The sequence below is a fragment of the Heterocephalus glaber genome, unplaced genomic scaffold (genome assembly GCF_053883595.1).
Source record: "Heterocephalus glaber isolate CG9 unplaced genomic scaffold, H.glaber_assembly_v1.0 deba00001608, whole genome shotgun sequence".
Lineage (NCBI taxonomy): Eukaryota > Metazoa > Chordata > Mammalia > Rodentia > Bathyergidae > Heterocephalus > Heterocephalus glaber.
The window spans coordinates 10,695,006-10,712,041 of NW_028258379.1; the positions used below are offsets into that span (position 1 = coordinate 10,695,006).

Here is a 17,036-nt window from a genome sequence, read left to right on the forward strand (position 1 = left end):
TTCCTGAAGTTCCAAAATATCCCGAATTTCCTGAGCCTGCCAGGAAATGGCATTCCATATTCACCTGTAAGCCAACTGTGTGAATGGGCTCCTTGAAGCCATTCAAGGAATGGGGCCAGTAGATACCTATCCTCAAATGGGTTTCTTGGCTCCATAAAGTCAACCTTAGTTCTGTAAAGTTGATTACTTATATCAGAAAAGATGGCATTGCAGTCAAAGCCTTTGTAATACAACTGGTATTTTCAATTGTGTGTTGATGCAAAGAGAACAGATTCTTACTGAATGAAGTTATGCAAATAAATATAGTGACATAAAATGAGATTACTCATTGGTAGTTTCACAATTCTGGAGAGATCAGATAGGGAGAAAAAGTAAATTTTTTGAGTCCATGAATAAAAATATACTTTATCTAATTGCTGTGAATTATAGGTAGAGTAAAAGAAAAAAGTTTCCTTAAATCTGGAAAACAAAACATAAAAAACAACTAGTAATGTTTCAAACAAAAATGTCATAAAGAGATATAATCCTTCATTAGCTTAGTCCCATATAATTAATTCTTGTTCTGCTTGATGTTGGGTTAGGAATTTTAAGAGTTTTATCTCATATTAGGGTTCTGGAAATTCTTACACAGTCCAATGATATAATCTTAAAGTTAGCAGAAACCTGTTATTCCAGAGTACTTGTCAGAATATTTTCCATGGATCTCCCTGAAGAAGAGCTGTAGCTGATTACAAATGGTTTTAGAGAATAATCAAAATAATAAAATTGGATTGCAAAGTCTTGGAAAGGTTACTGTTAAAAATCTGATGAGTGTTCATTAGAGCTAGTAACTAACAGGATAATTTGGTTATTTTTGTGGCATATATTTTAACATAACCAAAATTATAACTGATAACACATTGCATTTCTAGGAATCTCAGACAATATTTGAATCTTTTTATTATATCAGTAACTTATTAATAAATATAAAGAAAGTACCGTAGGATTTATTATTTGACAAGGCTTCCTGTATAACTTAACATATCAAATCAGCCTAATTAGTTTGCTAATTCTCTTTTATAAGGTGAGAGACATTTCATTTGAGCTTTCCAGGAAAATTGCAAAGTTAGTTCAAAAGCAACAAGACTTAATATAGAATTTCATTTTGGTTAGAAAAACAGGGAAGTAGACCTTTTGCAGATGGGAAGGGGATCTAGGGATGGAGAGAAAGGGGAAGAAAGGGATATAAAAAGGACGAAGATGTGATATGTACTGTATATGTACCAATTCTCCAAGATGCATGTAATCATTATATATTGCAAATATATAGTGATTAAAAACAGGAGTTAAAAAATTTCATTTTGGGAAGTTTGTCGGAAATGTCAAAAAGGTTTAAAATACTTGATTAAATATGATCACAGTTCTGCAAATCATTGATTTAACCAGTGAAAATTGAAAAGCTTTAAGGTCAAACACATTATACATAATTGCAGAAAATATTTAGTAGAGAGGACCAGGTTTGTTTTAGTTTTTCCAAATTTAAAGACCCAATAAAAGACAACATGAAACAGAAAATTATTTTGGTATGATACTGTTTGTTTTTTTCAGACAAATGACTCAGAAGGTGAAAGAGAGCCAGGCTTGGTGGCATACACCTGTAATCACAGCTACTTGGAAGGCTGAGGCAGAAGGATTGCAAATTCAAGGCCAGCTTGGGTAACTTGGCAAGACTTTGTCTCAAAATAAATAAATAAAAAATTAAAAATAACAAGGAAAAAACTTTTACTGTAAAAAAAGTTTGTAATTTTAGAGAGAAGACCAAATTCTAGCAATTTAAATTATATATCAGAATTTTAAGATTATTTATATTTAAGTAACTAATTTCCAGTGAAAATCTAGGAAGTAAAATATTTCATCTCTCATGTACCACCATTTTATGGACATGCATTTCATAATTTCTGGAAATAAATGCTTCCTTCAGAACAATTTTTCATATTTATTAACAAACTAAATATTTTTAGTCCCTTAGTGATAAGAAGCCAAAAGTAAGTCCAGCTTGGTGGTGCATGTCTGTAATCCCAGCACTCTGAGAAGCTGAGGCAGAAGGATCACAAGTTTGAGCCTGGGCAATTTAGCAACTTAGACCCTGTCTCAAAATAAAAAATTTTTTTATAAGTGCTGGGGCTGTGGCTCAATGTGAAGGCCCTAGGTTCAATCTTTAGTACTGGAAAAAAAATTTGAGAGTGGATAAATGTAAAACTTATGCTTACCAATTAATGTTTCAATATTTCATCTTATTTAGAAGTAATCTACATATTTAATTAATATCTATCATTTAATTTAGCCTAACAAACTCTAAGGGTATAGCTAAGATTTTGGAAAACTTTTCAGTAAGTATATTATAAAGCATAATTGCTATAAAAATGTTTATTTATAAAGTTTTATTCCACTTACATCTTATTTAATTTACTTGTTCTTAACAATTATGCTTGGATTACTCCTGCAAGTTTCATGAAACATTAGACAAAGCTAGCTGTTTTCTCATTATTTTCCTCTTAACATTTTTTATAGAATGTATGTTACCTATCACCTGAACAAGAACCTACAGTCAAGCACACAGGTATTTTGCTAATAAACCAGAAGACAGCAAAAATATTGAATCTGATTTACCCTAGTTATATAAATTTGAAAAGTATTTGGGTTAGTTTTTATGTTTCTAGCAGTTTTGGGTATATTTAATTTATATGAGCACTCATTTATCTTTAAGCCAATTTGAATTGAATTATTTTAAGGTACTTTATAGTTTGTAGACATAAGATACAGATATATACACATGTACACATACATAAGCCCACTGAAACAGATGAACACAAAGAGAGATCTGATAGTTTTCCTTTTAAAATTTTAGCCATGAGATGATACAACAATATAAAGCTCATTTGTAAGGATAGTTGGATCCAAATTGTGTATTTTTGTGAATGGGACAAATTAAGATTACTTGGTCATATTGTCAAAGGCTTTTACTATTATTAGTAAAAAAAAAAAAAAAAAAAGGATCTTTTAAGATTGTTTCATTTGTCAGTTTCCAAATAGTTCCTTTCACCCAGCTCCATCCTTCTTTTCCCCATTCCTTCCTGCCCACCCCTCTCTACTCCCCTGTCCTTCCCTCTCTTCTTCTCTCAGTTATCTCCCTAAAGTTTGCAAATGGAATGATTCTCAGATAAAACCAGGTCTAAGGTTACATCTCAAAGGCCCAGAGAAAGAATACCGGGTTGAGGGTGCATATTTATTATTTACATTTTTCTTCTTTTTCGTAAGTGAAAGACAGTTCTGTTTCCATTGTGAAATCTTTTTTTTTTTTTTTAACAATTTCTGCAAATATTTTGAGATGAACAGGTGAAGTTTAGAGATTGGTAAGGATAGGTAGATTTCTTTCCTTTCTTTCTTTCTTTCTTTCTTTCTTTCTTTCTTTCTTTCTTTCTTTCTTCTTCCTTCCTTCCTTCCTTCCTTCCTTCTTTCTTTCTTTCTTTGTTTTTTTGTACTAGGGATTGATCACAGGTCCTTCCCACTGAGTTACATCTCTAGCCTCTTAAAAATTTTATTTTTACTTTTTATTTTGAGACAGTCTTGCTAAGTTGCTAAATTGCCTAGGATGGGCTCAAACTTGTGATCTTCCTGCCTCAGCCTCCCAGAGTGCTGGATTACAGGCAGGGGCCACCATGTCCAAGTATTTTAAATTGCTTCTGGAGACACATTCCAGTTTTTGTAAATACTCAAATTGTAAGACAAGGACAGTTATTTTTAATTCCCCAAAGAATTTGGTTGCAGCCTGAATGTTATCATTGGGTTGACCAGTTATCCAGTTGTAGATCTTCAATTTGTCCTTTATATCAGGGAGATTTTCTACTATGAAGGAAATAAAAATATTTCTGCATTCTAGATTTATAGCTATTCCTCTTTGGAATGTTTTAATTAATTGTTTTGCTTCTTTCTTATGTCTACTGTATCATATTTGCTTATGAGGGAAGGTCTTTAAAAAATTTTGTGGTCATTCTCTGAATGAGACCAAAGTTCTAAACCAAAGGTATATCTTACAAGTAACTGCAGACCAAAATGAATAAGCCTTTTATGACTTTAACCACAGATGCATGAGATGCCTCTAAAGAGGAAGAAAACCCAGAGCTACTCCCAAGATAATCAGGAGAAATAAAGATCTAGACAATGTCCCTGAGGGTTGGTGACTATTGGCACCTCCTGCTTGTGACAAGAAGAAAGTCAAACCAAGGCTCAAGACAAATGAATAAAAAAATTAAAGAGCAAAACCTGAAACAAACGGGCAAGCAACAAGTATCCATAGGAGGAAAAGGATCACTAACGGATGGGCACCCCAAAGCGAAGAGTCCTAATTCAAGCCAATTCTTACAATGTTTCTCCCCATGAGATGAAGGCATTTGCTGAGGAAATGGAGCTAGATTTAGAGGAGGGGAACCCAGAGGAAGTCAAGGATGGAGAGTAGGGCAAATATAAGAAGGGAGAGAAAGGGCAGGTTTAAGTGATTTTTAACTTTGTTCTAGATCTGATTTCTGCTTTTCAGTTGCTGAGGGAGTCTTTGAGACCAGTTGTTGTCGTTCATTATGTCCTATTTTCAATTTGATCTTCCCAAAGGTACCAACGAGACAAGCTTAGAATAAAAGCTCTCTAAAAATTATTTTAAAATATAACCAATTTACTTATTCTAGAAGTGACTCAAACCACTAAGTAGTCTCATAGAAAGATCTGGAAATAACTTTCCTAGTTTAGAATATCATGGAATACAAGTGCAATTACTGAAGTGGGTGTACAAGATGAAGCCCCCATGATCCAAAAAGTTCACACTCAATCTGAGATAGATGAGGAAAGCAAAGATCTTTACTGCTACAGCTGGTTAAGGGGGCCATTTGTGGAAACAGTGTCTCCAGTCTCCCCTCAAATGTGGAATGGCTTTTTGCAGACCCACTAATCTGTGACACCAGGCCAGTGATATTCATCTAGGAGTGTCCTAGCACTAACCACACAATGAAGACTGAGGTGACAAAAGCCCTTTGTGGGCTAACACTTCTTATGAAGACCATCTCCCCTGAGCCTACAGAGCGCTACTTGTTACCTCATGTCTTGGGCTCTCTGCCTATTCAACTATCTTCTTGACACAAGCTGACTTGTGTCTTGAGCTGGCAGAGACCACAGTGAGTGTTCTCACTGGCCAAAAAGCCAAGATTTCAGGACATAAAACAAGACAAAAGGAGAACCACATGTAGTTTTGTCTAGGGGACCCACAGCAAAGCTGGCCTAAAATGATGTCAGTGAGAACCTGGAGCTCACCTGCCTATGAACAACAGGCTTATAAGGGCCTGTGGCTGTGTTCTTGCCTATGAATTTCCTCTTTATGACACATGACGTGAACCACAGAGACAGAGGGAAACAATGGGCGGGCAGGGATCAGAAGGCAGCAGTACTCATACACACATACAGCACCAAAGTTGCTCTGTCCAAGGACTGGTTCACACGAATGCTTTCTCCCATGAATCTGAAATTGGAAGGAAAAAAACCCAGGAGAGACTCTTACCATGCTTGTCTCACCAGATCTCCAAGCAAAGATCCAAGGCACTGATCTGGTAAGAAATCTTAGTTTTGCCAGGCTTATCAGGTCCATGACCTCTCAGCTGCAGTCTGAGGAGGTAGCAAAGTGGTAGGATTGCACCCACATGGCTGGATCTAGAAGGGCGGGAAAGCTTTTCCTCTGTCTTCTGAGGGTGAATTTATGAAATAAAGTGACAGTAGGCAGATTAACAAGAGAAAAGATGTTCAAATTTACTACATGCATACAGGAAAGAAAAGTGAATACTTCATACCCAGGATTATCTAGAAGCTTATATACCCTCTTCACAGGGGAAAGAGGAGAGTGGAGGTCACTTAGGGAAGAGTAAATGATTCCTAGGAATGATGGCTGGTCCCCAGAGGAACAAGCCATTGCCTGAGGTAGTCTGTCTGGTTTGGTGTCAACCTCCAGTCCCTCTTCTGAGATATGGGTTTAATCCCCATGCTTGATGAGATTTAGAAAAAGGACTGAGGACAGTTGAGCTGCTTTTGGAGGCTCTATGTTTAGGCAGATAAGGGGAGTTCAGAGAAAGCCCCTCCCTGTACTTGCTGCCCAGGAGCCTTCAGTGTGAAGTCCTCTGTGACCATTCCCTATCTGCCACGCCCAGCCCTGTTTGTTAGCCCATCCTAGGGACTCTACTTTTATGATGACTCTAGAATCTTCCCACTTCTTACCAACTCTCTTGCTCTCCCCTGCACCAGTGTTTTAACAGGGTTACTGAGATCACTGCCGTACCAGTCACCTCTCTGCTCCCTGTGCTGTCACCAGCATAGCAGCTCGGTGCATTTTTTATTTATTTACTTTTAAAAGCAACATCCTCAGTCATTTAAAAAAATTTTTTTTTGTTTTGTTTTGAGACAGTGCCTCGCTAAGTTGCTAAGTTGCCCAGGCTGGTGTTGAACTTGCCATCTTCCTGTCTCAGCCTTGCAGGGTGCAGAAATTACAGGCATGCTCTGTATTCTGATCAGATGCTCCCACCACTCTGGCCTCCTTGCTGTTCCCTGAGCACCGTGGGCATAGATGAGTTACCTCCTTAGGGCCTTTGCCCTTGCTCTTCCCTCTGGATGGCACACTTTCTCCCTAGAAAACTGCATGGCTCACTTGTTACATAGCTTCCTTTAGGCCTTTGCCCAAATGTTTCCTTCTCAGACATTTTCTCTGAGTGAGCAGTAGATAAGAATGACCATCCTCTAGCTCCTTCCACCTTTCACCCTTTGTTGTGTCTTATTTCTCACCACCTGTTAGATGACACATGAGTTGCTTATTTGCAGTGCCTCACCTCTGGAGGGGTGCAGCACGTGAGCAGGGACCCCAGTGTCTGGAGCAGTGCCCACGATGTAGGTCTTGCTAGAAGTGTGTCATCCCTTAGACTTACATGAGCTGCATCAGAGCAGGGCAGGGGCTGTCACACTATTCAATAATAGGGTAACTCCTTCCCAGACACGTTCAAAAGGAGCCTTGAGGTGTGGGACAGCTATCTGTGACGTCTGAGCTACTTGAACTATCTAATGTTTATCTTGTTTTTATTGTCTTTCTGTAAAGTGTTAACAAAGTCCTGATTTGCATTGCAAACATTATCAGCTCTTTGTGCAATAACAGAATACTCTTTGGTTAAACAGACTCAGAAGCTTTGAGGAATGATAGTAAGATACTTTTATTTCAAAGTTGAACATTCATGGATTCATAAATAGTTGTCCCAGACACCTTGCTGACACTACTGGTTGAACATATGTGGCTTGCTTTTGGTTGTAGTGCATAAGTGCTATTGTGGTGAACTTTATTTGCTTCTAGAATTTCACAGAAACAGACATCTGCAACTTGAGTTAAAAACAAAACAAAACAAAACAAAAACACAGAGCTACAGCAATGACACGTTTAGAAAACATTTCAGTAAACACCCTGGGAGAGATGACCCAGGAGAAGTTTTGTTGCTGAATGTTGTGTAAAAACCTTGGGAAAACTGCATGGCTCACTTGCTAACTTCCTAGGAGTGTGTGACACTGTTTGGCAGTCTGCAGTGTGTTACAGTTTGGACTATCATGCATCAGTTGTTCATTTAAAAATGGTTTTAAAAATAGTTTAACAGTTTTGAGTTATTCTTCTTAATCCTCTTTTCTGAAAATGAAGAACATTATTTTTCAGGTTTCTGTAGGAACATAATATGCTGAGCAGCATTGTAGAGGCCAGTGATCTTGGTGTCTTTTCCAATGGGCATTAGGGGTGGCTCCAAGGACTGCCAGGTGTGAGGGGACACTGTTAAGGAGTGTCAGGTGCTGAACGATCACAGTCGAGGTCAGAAGGGGAGGCAGCATGTAGTGTCCTCTAAAAACAAAATCTTCACTCACCTCTCTTTCTGCCTGTAGTGATGCAGTCCTCATGCCCTGCCCACTGGCTTTATTAGGGCAACACACACAGACACACAGACACACACACACACACACACTCACACACCGGGCACAATGTCATGCTTTGATAGATGAAGTCAAATGCTGAAATCAAGCCCATCAACAAGTCCCTTGCTCATGTACTTACCATTTTTTTGCTGGGGAGAACATTAAGATCTACCGAGTCCAGTATGTATTCCAGCCAAAGGGCATGCTACTCTGCTTTCCACATATACCCTGAACGTTTTCCATTCTGTACTTTGTAAAATGATAATGCTTTTATCACTTTCATACTAATATTTACCAAGACCTAGAAGTACCAAGGACATATAATATTCTAACATGCCTGTGATGATTTATATTTTATGGACATGAAGAAGAAATTGAGCTATTAAACTTGACCTAAGTCACATGGCTTTCGAATGTGAAATCGGGCCTCAGCTATGACCAGTTTAACTCTGAATATCACGCTCGTCACTCACAGTTGTCAAAGCTACATTGGGAGCAGATGACAGTCCTGCTCTTGGCTCTGGCAAAATCAGTGGAACTCTACCAGGGGTTGGTTTTTCAAAAGCTGTATTTTAATTACACAGTGTAAGTTTGGATAACTGGATAAAGATTGTCCAATATTAAATTATTGTAACCATCTGGGCTAAATCATTCTCCTAACTCAAATACTACACACACATGCACAACACACTCCTAGAGTGGAATGGAAGGTACACACGGCATCTTAAGGTGGAGGTGGGTGCCTGCCATAACACTTCTCTTCTGGGAGGTGGAGGTGCACTTTGTCCCTGCGGACTGCCTAGGCTGTTGCTGTGGGTCTCATCAGTTTAAGGGTTCTCAGAGCAAGACTCAGAGCCTTTAGTGGGGACAGGCAGGATGGCATGCACCTCCCAGAGAGGAGTAGTTGCCAGTGAGCCCCACCAAAGCCCAGAGTGCTTATGATCTCTGGGAGAAACTCGGTGACCCCCTGAGCTCTGTGTGATTGACCCTGTGCCAGTAAGTGAACCTGAATGTATGGATCCTGGGTATGAGTAATGTCAGTGCTGGCACTGTCCCTGTCACCCACCTGCTGTAGGTTTTATGGATATGTGAATTAGCACTGGTCGCAGGCAGCCCTCAGGCTGTTAGTGATAAGTTCTGGGGGCAGATTGTGGACTTGGGGTTATAATTCAAGTGCCTTACAGCACAACAGCTTCCTGCCATCTTCCAGCCATCTGCTTACCCAGTGCCCTCACTCTGTCCTCCCAAGCCAATCCAGGCATCCTTTCAGCACACTTACACTGAGCTTCTGCTTGGTGCCGGATCTGGCACCAGGTGAGGAGCAATGATGACAGCAATGACTGTCACAATGGCTGCCGTCCTGGGTTTACAGTCTAAGGGAAGCCAATAAAATAATTCCCTAAGGACTATAAAGCCTCGTCCCTCACAAGATCTTCATCCCCGGACTTTGTGCTGGCCTGGAAGTCAGAGAGGGCTGCTTGGGATGCACAGCGAGGAAAGGTCTGGGTGAAGGAGGCGAGAGGGCTGGGGAGAAGGCATAGCACAGGGACAGGTCTGCTGGATGGAAGTGGGCTCTACAAACTTAACCCATTCTTCTTCTTCTTTTTTTTTTTTGGTACTGGGGATTGAACCCAGGGTCTTTCCACTGAGCTATATCCCTAGTTCATGTGTGTACCTATGTATATATGCTAAGTTGCCCAGGCTGGGTTCAAACGTGCAATCCTTCTGCCTCAGCCTCCCAGACAGACTTCTGGGAATACAGGTGTGACCACCATATCCTATTAAATCCACTCATTCTCTAAGCAAGTTCACAGGTACCATTCAGACAGGGAGCCCTGCTTGGGCTCCTCAGCATGGGTAGTGATACATTCTGGCTCCTAAGAGACACTGAATCTTTAGGGGTGAGGCCCACACTTGTTGCCTACAACCAAGGTCCTAGGGAGCTTGAGGGCTCTTTGGAGCACCCAGGCCATGAACTACCCTTTTTCATACCAACTTCCTGACCAGGGGTTGGCCAGATGCCTCCTGAATTACATCTCCTGTGTGAGTAGCAACCTGGGAGAACAGGACTAGGGAGAGGAGCAGCTCGACTCTGCAGCTGCCAGCCCTGCAGGCTTCACCTGGCTGCTGTCTCATGAGCAAAGTCTTACAGGCTGGTGGAGAGAAGAGGTGGCCCGAAGAGTCCCTCAGATCCACACCTCCTGCCTGGACCTTCCCAAAGTACACTGTTGGGATCTTAGGCCTACAGCCTGCGGTTTTTAATTTCCCCTTAGTCACTGCAGATTTAGTGTTCAGTCCCCTCTGTTTGGGCCAAGTTTCCCAGTAGATCAGAAGGGGATGTGAACTCATTCAACAAATGGTTATTACAAACCCTGACGTGTCACATTCCAGGGCTTGGGTCCTGGGGCCTCAGAGGTGAATAGGCTCTGTTCCGTGTCCTCAATTAGCTCCCAGCCTGGTGACAATGCCAGCCCCCTCCCCCCATTAGTCTGAATGAAACCCCATATCTGTGCCTGGCTTTATATTATGGCTAAGGAGAGAGCTGACATATATCCAAGGAGAATCTTATTAATCTTCTGTTTATGTCTTAGTCTGTTTTCTGCTGCTATAACAGGATATCTGAGACTAGATAATTTATAAGGATCAGAAATTTATTTGGCTCACATTTCTGGAGACTGGAAAGTCCAAAGGTTTGGTGCCGGCATCTGGCAAGGGCCTTGTGCTGTATCATCCCATGGTAGAAGGCAGAGCAGGGCAAGAGAGGGCAAGAGCAAGAGGAAGGGGATCTTGCTTATCTCTTGATCAAGGTCCCACTGCCCCAAAGCGAATCCTCGCCTGTGGTAAAGGCATTAATGCATTTCTTAAAGTCCCACCTCTCAACACTGCTGCATTGGGAATTAACTTTCCAACACCCGGCCTTCGGGGGTCACGTTTGAAAGAGCAGTTTCCAACAGAACAGCATCTCCAGGGGCTAACTCGGGTGGTCTCACTGCATCCCCCAGCTGCAGAACCAGTTGATGTTTCTTTTATCAAATGGCTCAGAGAGTAACTGGTAACTATAAATAGTGCTTTGTGGTGGGAACCAGAAGCAACATGTTAGGGGAAAGGTGGGCACCTGAGGGAAGGAGACGTGTCTCCAGTCCAGGACCCTGAAGTGCCATGATGGGGCAGTGCCTCACCTGCGTGCACTGCTCCTGACTGCCCTGACCCCTCTTTCTCCTCTTGGCCCAGAGATGTGTTAGAATCAGGCTGCCCTTAGCTTGGAGTGACTGGGCTTCCTGCTCCTTTAGCTCCCTGAAGAGGCAGCTTGGTGGTGGTAGTACGGAGGTCAGCCTTTACGGTAGGAACACCTAGGTACTGGTTGTGTTGTCTGAGCTGGTAGTGTAACCTTTGGACATTCTCAATGATAAAACATAAGCATACAAACAGCTGGTTGTGAGGATAGACTGAAAAATGCACTTCATGTTCTTAGCACAGTGCCTAGCGTAAAGTTAATGAGCTCAGGACACAGTGTGATGCTGTTGTCTGCTTTTCTGGCTCTTTCAATCATGCTTTAGGCACGAAGGCCCTGTGCATCATTCCATGCCCAGGCTCAGCATGTGTCTTGCTTGGAGTGTTGGGAGTGTGGGGAGGGTTAGTCGAGCCCTTCCTGCTGCAGGAACTGGCTTCCGTGGGGAGTCATGGCTCTGGCTGACCTCTTGCTGTTGCCCTTGACTGTTGGATTCAGGCACAATATGTTCACTGTGCCCTAGATACTCAAAGTGTGGTCTGCTGACCAGCATCCCTGACATCACATAGGTACTTGTTAGAAATGCAGTATCCCAAGCTGGGTGTAGTGGCACATGCAATTCCAGCCCTCTGGGAGGCTGAGGCAGGAGGATCACAAGTTTAAGCCCAGGAAAGTTCAAGCCTGGGAAACCTACCAACTTAGTGAGACCCTGTCTGCAAATAAAAAAATAAAAAAGCCTGGGGATGTAGCCCAGTGTGAAGGCCCTGCATTCAATTGCAAGCCCCCCACCTCAAAGCAGCGTTATGGGCCCCTCCAGATTTATTGAAAGATCCTTCATGTTTATGAGATCTCCCAGTGCTCTGAGTGATTTTTGTGCACCTTCGAGTTGGAGAAGTGCTGCTTGACATTGAATCAAATTATGAGGTTAGGGCCCTTGCTGGTACATGTGTGCCTGTGTGTGTGTGAGTGTGTGTCTCTGTGTAGGGCGTGGGAGAGAAAGGATTGAACAGAGGCCTAACTGAAAACAAGCAGAACTTGACTGGCGACTTTGTGTGTCCTGCAGTCACAGTGAGTCTCGTGAGCCCATTGCCTTCTGTCTTGTAAGCAGGGCAGGGCCATCTAGTGCACACCCTCCATTCCAGCTCCCTGCCATGCTCACAGTGGGACTCGAGGATGCCTGAGTAAATGCAGCAGAACTGTTTCTGTGGACTGTGAGCTCCCTCTCACTGGTTCTGGAGCCCAGGTGCGTGAGGCGTTGCATGGTGGAAATCCACGGGACAGTTTTGTGTGGGCACGAAGGGAAGAGAGCACCTTGGCTCCTCCCTTATCTCACTGGCTCAGCCTCCCCAGGCTCCACTGTTGCTCTGTCCCCTATATAAGATGACTTGTGCCACTGCCTGTCCTTTTGCTCCAGTATCATTTCAAGTCTCGTGGTTTTAATTCCATGCACTGTGACGCTCACATTTGTGTCTCTGGCTCTTGCCTCTTAGACTCTATAACCAGCTGCTTATTTGCCATCATTCCTGAGGTGTTGCTCCAGTTGGGCTTCTGAGACAGGCATTCCAGTGTGGGGATTTCTCAAGGACACATTCACCCAGGAGAGAGAGTAGGAGGGAAGCAAGGTAGAGCAGAGAAGAGGCTCAGCGAGGATGTAGTGCCCGGTACCCTTGCCCTGGCCTGGTCTCCTGGGAGGGACTGGAAGGGGTGGGCAGTGCCACCTCCTGGGTGTCCCCTGGTGGCGTGGCTGTCCATCCAGGCAGTTCTGTAGAGAGCTCTATAGTATTGTCATCAAGGGGGATGGAGGCCCCCATCCAGAAGAGGGGAGCTGGGTGAGGTGCCAGCTCCATCCACAACTGCTTCCCTCTCTAAGTTAATGTCTCTTCCCTCAAGACTTATCCCCCAGCCCAGCATTTTCCTGTCTGAGCAAGTAACGCACCCACTTGCCCGTTTGGCCAAGCCCCAAATCTAGAGGTCTCTTTGGTTCCTTTTTGTTTCTCCTTTAACCTCTGCTCTACCAGCAAATCTTGTTGCATCCACCTTCAAAATATACCCCATCTATATTCTCTCTGTCCACTTGTACCATCCTGCTTGAAACCTCTGACCCCGTTTATGGAGCCTGGATAGCCTCAATAACCTCAACATTCATCTCCTTGCTGCTTTTCATTTTGTTTTGGTACTGGGGATCGAACTCGGGACCTTGCGCTTGTGAGGCAGGCAGTGGGACCACTGAGCTAAATCCCCAGCCCTGCGTTTCTTTTTTAAAAGAAAACAAAAAAATAAATTGACAAATATAAATTGTGTATTTTACCATTTACATCATGGTATTTTGAAAAAAAGTATACATTGTGGAATGACTAAATTGAACTAATTAACATACTCATTAATGCACAAACATCATTAAAACACTTAAGACCTATTCTCTTAGCAATTTCCAGGAACACAATACATTGTTATCAACTATACTTACCATGTTATGCAAGAGAGCTCTTGAAATTTTGTATCTGGCCTCTCAACTCCCATCCCCAGCCCCTGGGTAGCCACATTCTACTCTTCGGTTTTCTTACCCTACCTCATAGAGCAGTCTAGGTGAATCTTTTATAAAATATACATTACATGATGCCACCCTTTCAGGTAAAAGTCTTCAGTGCTTCTCATGGCACTTGGGAATGAAATTCAGACTCCTCACTGTGGCCAGTGCTGAGTCCTAGGTGATTTGTCTTTCTCCTCCTCCATCTTCTCCCTACTCCTTCCATAAGGTAGGACATGGTCAGGACGTGACTCTTTTCTCTTCTACTAGATTAGGGGGCTTTTGAGGGGAGGAACTGCATCTTCCTTAATTTTATGGGGGCAACCCATCAAATTGACACTCAAGGACATACTCAAATGTTAGTCTTTCCTCATCCACATGGTCTAGTCCCTTGCTGGGCCATTGGCCTGGTTTATTTTCTTCAGAGAACAAATTATTGTCTGAAATTGTTCTGTTCACTTATTTGTATATTTGTCTGTCTGTCCCAACTCCCTAAAATGTTGAGTGAGAGCAGGGACTTATGTTTCTTGCTCTCCACCCTGGCCAAGCACATAGGAGGCTCAGATATCTGTTAGCCAAATGACTGAACGTTGGGTGAAGGAAACAGACACATGCGGGCTGCTGGCCCTCTGGAATCTGGAGGGCCCCATTTAAGGCCAGGCAGGCTCCTTCCAGAAAGTTTGTTATAGGTTAGAAGTTGTTCTTACTCCGATCTCCTTATCACAGTGAGCAGAGCAGGAAATGAAGCCCAGTTTCCTGCTTGTACCTCAGACCACCAGGAAAGACTGAGAAATCTGGAAAAAGCTGAGCCTACACTAAGAGTCTCCTGGCTCTTCCCAGCCTCTGTGGGGCTGCACTCTGCTCCTCTTGGGAGCCCTCTGGGCTGAGACCTGATGGGCTGGTGGGGATCACAAGCTTCTTCCTCCAGTCTCCTGAATTGGCTCCTGGTTCGGTATTATCAAGCCCTGACAGAATCTAGAAGCTGCCTATCTAGGGGACAAACACAAATGAATCGTGTTCTGCTGGATGACAATGTGAAGAACAAGAAGCAGGATCTTCCTGGAGGAACCTTCTGAGGGCTATAAAGAAGTGAAGCCACTCAGACTTCTGGGTTGTGTTCCGAGGTGATGCTGGGCCAACAGAAGGCTCAGCCAGGACCTGTCACACCCTGCTGACAGCTCAGTCAGGGCTCTTTGAGGACTGAGCCATCCTGTCACACGCAGACAGGATGTCCTGTGGGCAGGACATTCTGGTCCTGTTGGTGTTCAGAGCCTGAGGAAGAGAGGCGAGAAGGGCACATGGAGCGAGTGGTGCTGAAGCTCCCTTGCTCTGGTGGCCCAGGTCTCAGCGGCCCCACAGAAGGAGGACCACAGGGCTCCACTGAGAGGCAGCAAACCCCACTTCTAACCTGTGCATGGCAAATCCTGTCAAAGTGCCTGGAAACCATCTTCTCTCAATTCCTGCCTGTCACAGGGCCCCATCCGGGGACCACACTTGTCTGGATGACTGCCGTAGTCTCTGGAGCAGGATGTCGAACAGGCAACAGTAAACCATAATTGGTGTGGAACCTGCAAGTGACAGTGATAACAATGGTGATGATGACAATGGCTAACATTAACTGAGTGCCTTTCTGCACCTGGCACAATCGCAAATTATTTACATGTCTTCACTTGCAGTTCACTCTGCTCTGAATACCCTCATGTGGTGGTCCCATGATCATGCCCATTTTACAGATGTGGGGACAGAAGCACAGATTAAGTCAACATGTCTGAGGCCACAAAACTAGAGCTCAGCTTTGAACCCCAGTGTTTATTTCACTTGACCAGTTGAGGTCCCCTTTGTCAAGTGCCAAATGATTTCCGGTTCTTTGAGTAAAACACACATCTTTAGAAGGGCTTGGCTTTGGCTTGGGAGCTCATCAGCTTCTGAGCATTTACTATGTGTCTATGCTGGACCCACCGATCTAGGCAGGAAGGGCATGGCGATTGCTGTAGAACGTGAGGGGCTGGCAGGTTAGAGAGTTCTGGGCTCAGTGGTTTGGTGTGCAGAGACCTCTGACCCATGCCTGAAACCTCAGAGGAGGTGCAGGGTGGCTGAGCTGAGCACACTGCTCTGGCCATTGCTCTGGTTTTCTGAAGGAAGCGGGAAGGGCCTGGTCCTCGCTGCCTCTTCACTCCTGAACCCAGTACTTGGCAGGACTAAGCAGCCAGCAGGGACTTCCAAGCCACCTTGGCCAGAGGTAACGAGGCAGAGTTCCCTTCTGTCCTGTAATGTAAAGCTAAGAGGAAGCCCTGAAGGAAAGTGGAGGGAATAAACACAAGGAGGCAAGGGGCAGTGCAGGAAAGAGATTGGTGGCAGGGGAACTGGGCAAGGAGGGAAAGGAGAGTGTGGCTCTGCCACGTGGATTCCTGCCGAGGAGAAGAGATGCCTTGGATGAAGTCCAGGGAGTGCAGCCCTGAGGCCCAGGCAGAGGAGGGACTTGCCCAGGGCTAGGCCTGGAGGAGCGCCTTTGTATCTGTGAGTGCTTTGGGCTGGCACCCAGGTGGCTGGCTATGGCTGCCAGGCCAGGAAGCAGGAGGCTGGGCTGACCCCCACCAGCCCTCCTCCTCCAGGAAGCAGGTGGGCTTCTTTGGTTGTGCCGTGCCTCTGTGCAGCTCTAATTTATTTCGAGATTTTCCTTGTCTGAATTAGAGTTGGTTTTTCTTGGCAAATTGCAACTTTTTCAGAAAGCAAAAATGCAGTCTCCTCATAGTCTGGGTCAGTGTAATCCCTTGTTTGTTTATGCAGGCTCAGTGTGTTTGAGGCCGGAGCCAGAGCCAGTCAGGGGTGAGGGTCTGGGCCAGCCTAGACAGCTTTATAGCTGGATTTGCAAACTGCAGTAGACTCCAGCTCTGGATCCTTCTGATCCTTGGGGTAGGGTGGCTGGGTGCCGGGGCTCCCTATGTGCCCTGCTTTGGAGGTGTTCTTTGGTGAGCTCTTTTTCTGCTTCCTGGGATCTTTATTTCAGAAGATGAGTGAAATAAGAGCCGGACTCATATATCAATTTGTGAGAAAATCGAGATCAATCCAGAATTCTTCCATCTCCATTTTTTCCAATGAATGTGCCCATCTGAGTGGAGTTTATTAGTATCATCTCTTCTGAGGCTGAATAGTTAAATCATACAGATTTATGTTTCCTGTCCTTATGTTTATTCTTATTTTCTACCTTTATCATAAGTTCCCCAAAGGAGAGTCAGGAAAATGTGCCTCTCCAACCCCCAGGTGTCAATAGAG

General features: G+C 43.8%; 1 protein-coding gene across 5 annotated transcripts in view; it reads left to right on the forward strand.

The window, feature by feature from the left end:
• Nucleotides 1–17,036, forward strand: part of Smoc1 (SPARC related modular calcium binding 1) — a 148,202-nt gene that overhangs the window by 33,580 nt on the left and 97,586 nt on the right. For 3 of the 5 annotated variants that reach the window (XM_087195325.1, XM_087195326.1, XM_087195327.1), the window contains exon 1: nt 2,551–2,599. The exons of the other annotated variants lie outside the window; for them this stretch is intronic. In XM_087195325.1, the coding sequence (XP_087051451.1) occupies nt 2,552–2,599 (48 nt within the window). In that variant the 5' untranslated portion in view covers nt 2,551. Of the gene's footprint in view, nt 1–2,550; nt 2,600–17,036 lie in introns of those variants that run through there. 5 annotated transcript variants of the gene reach the window in all.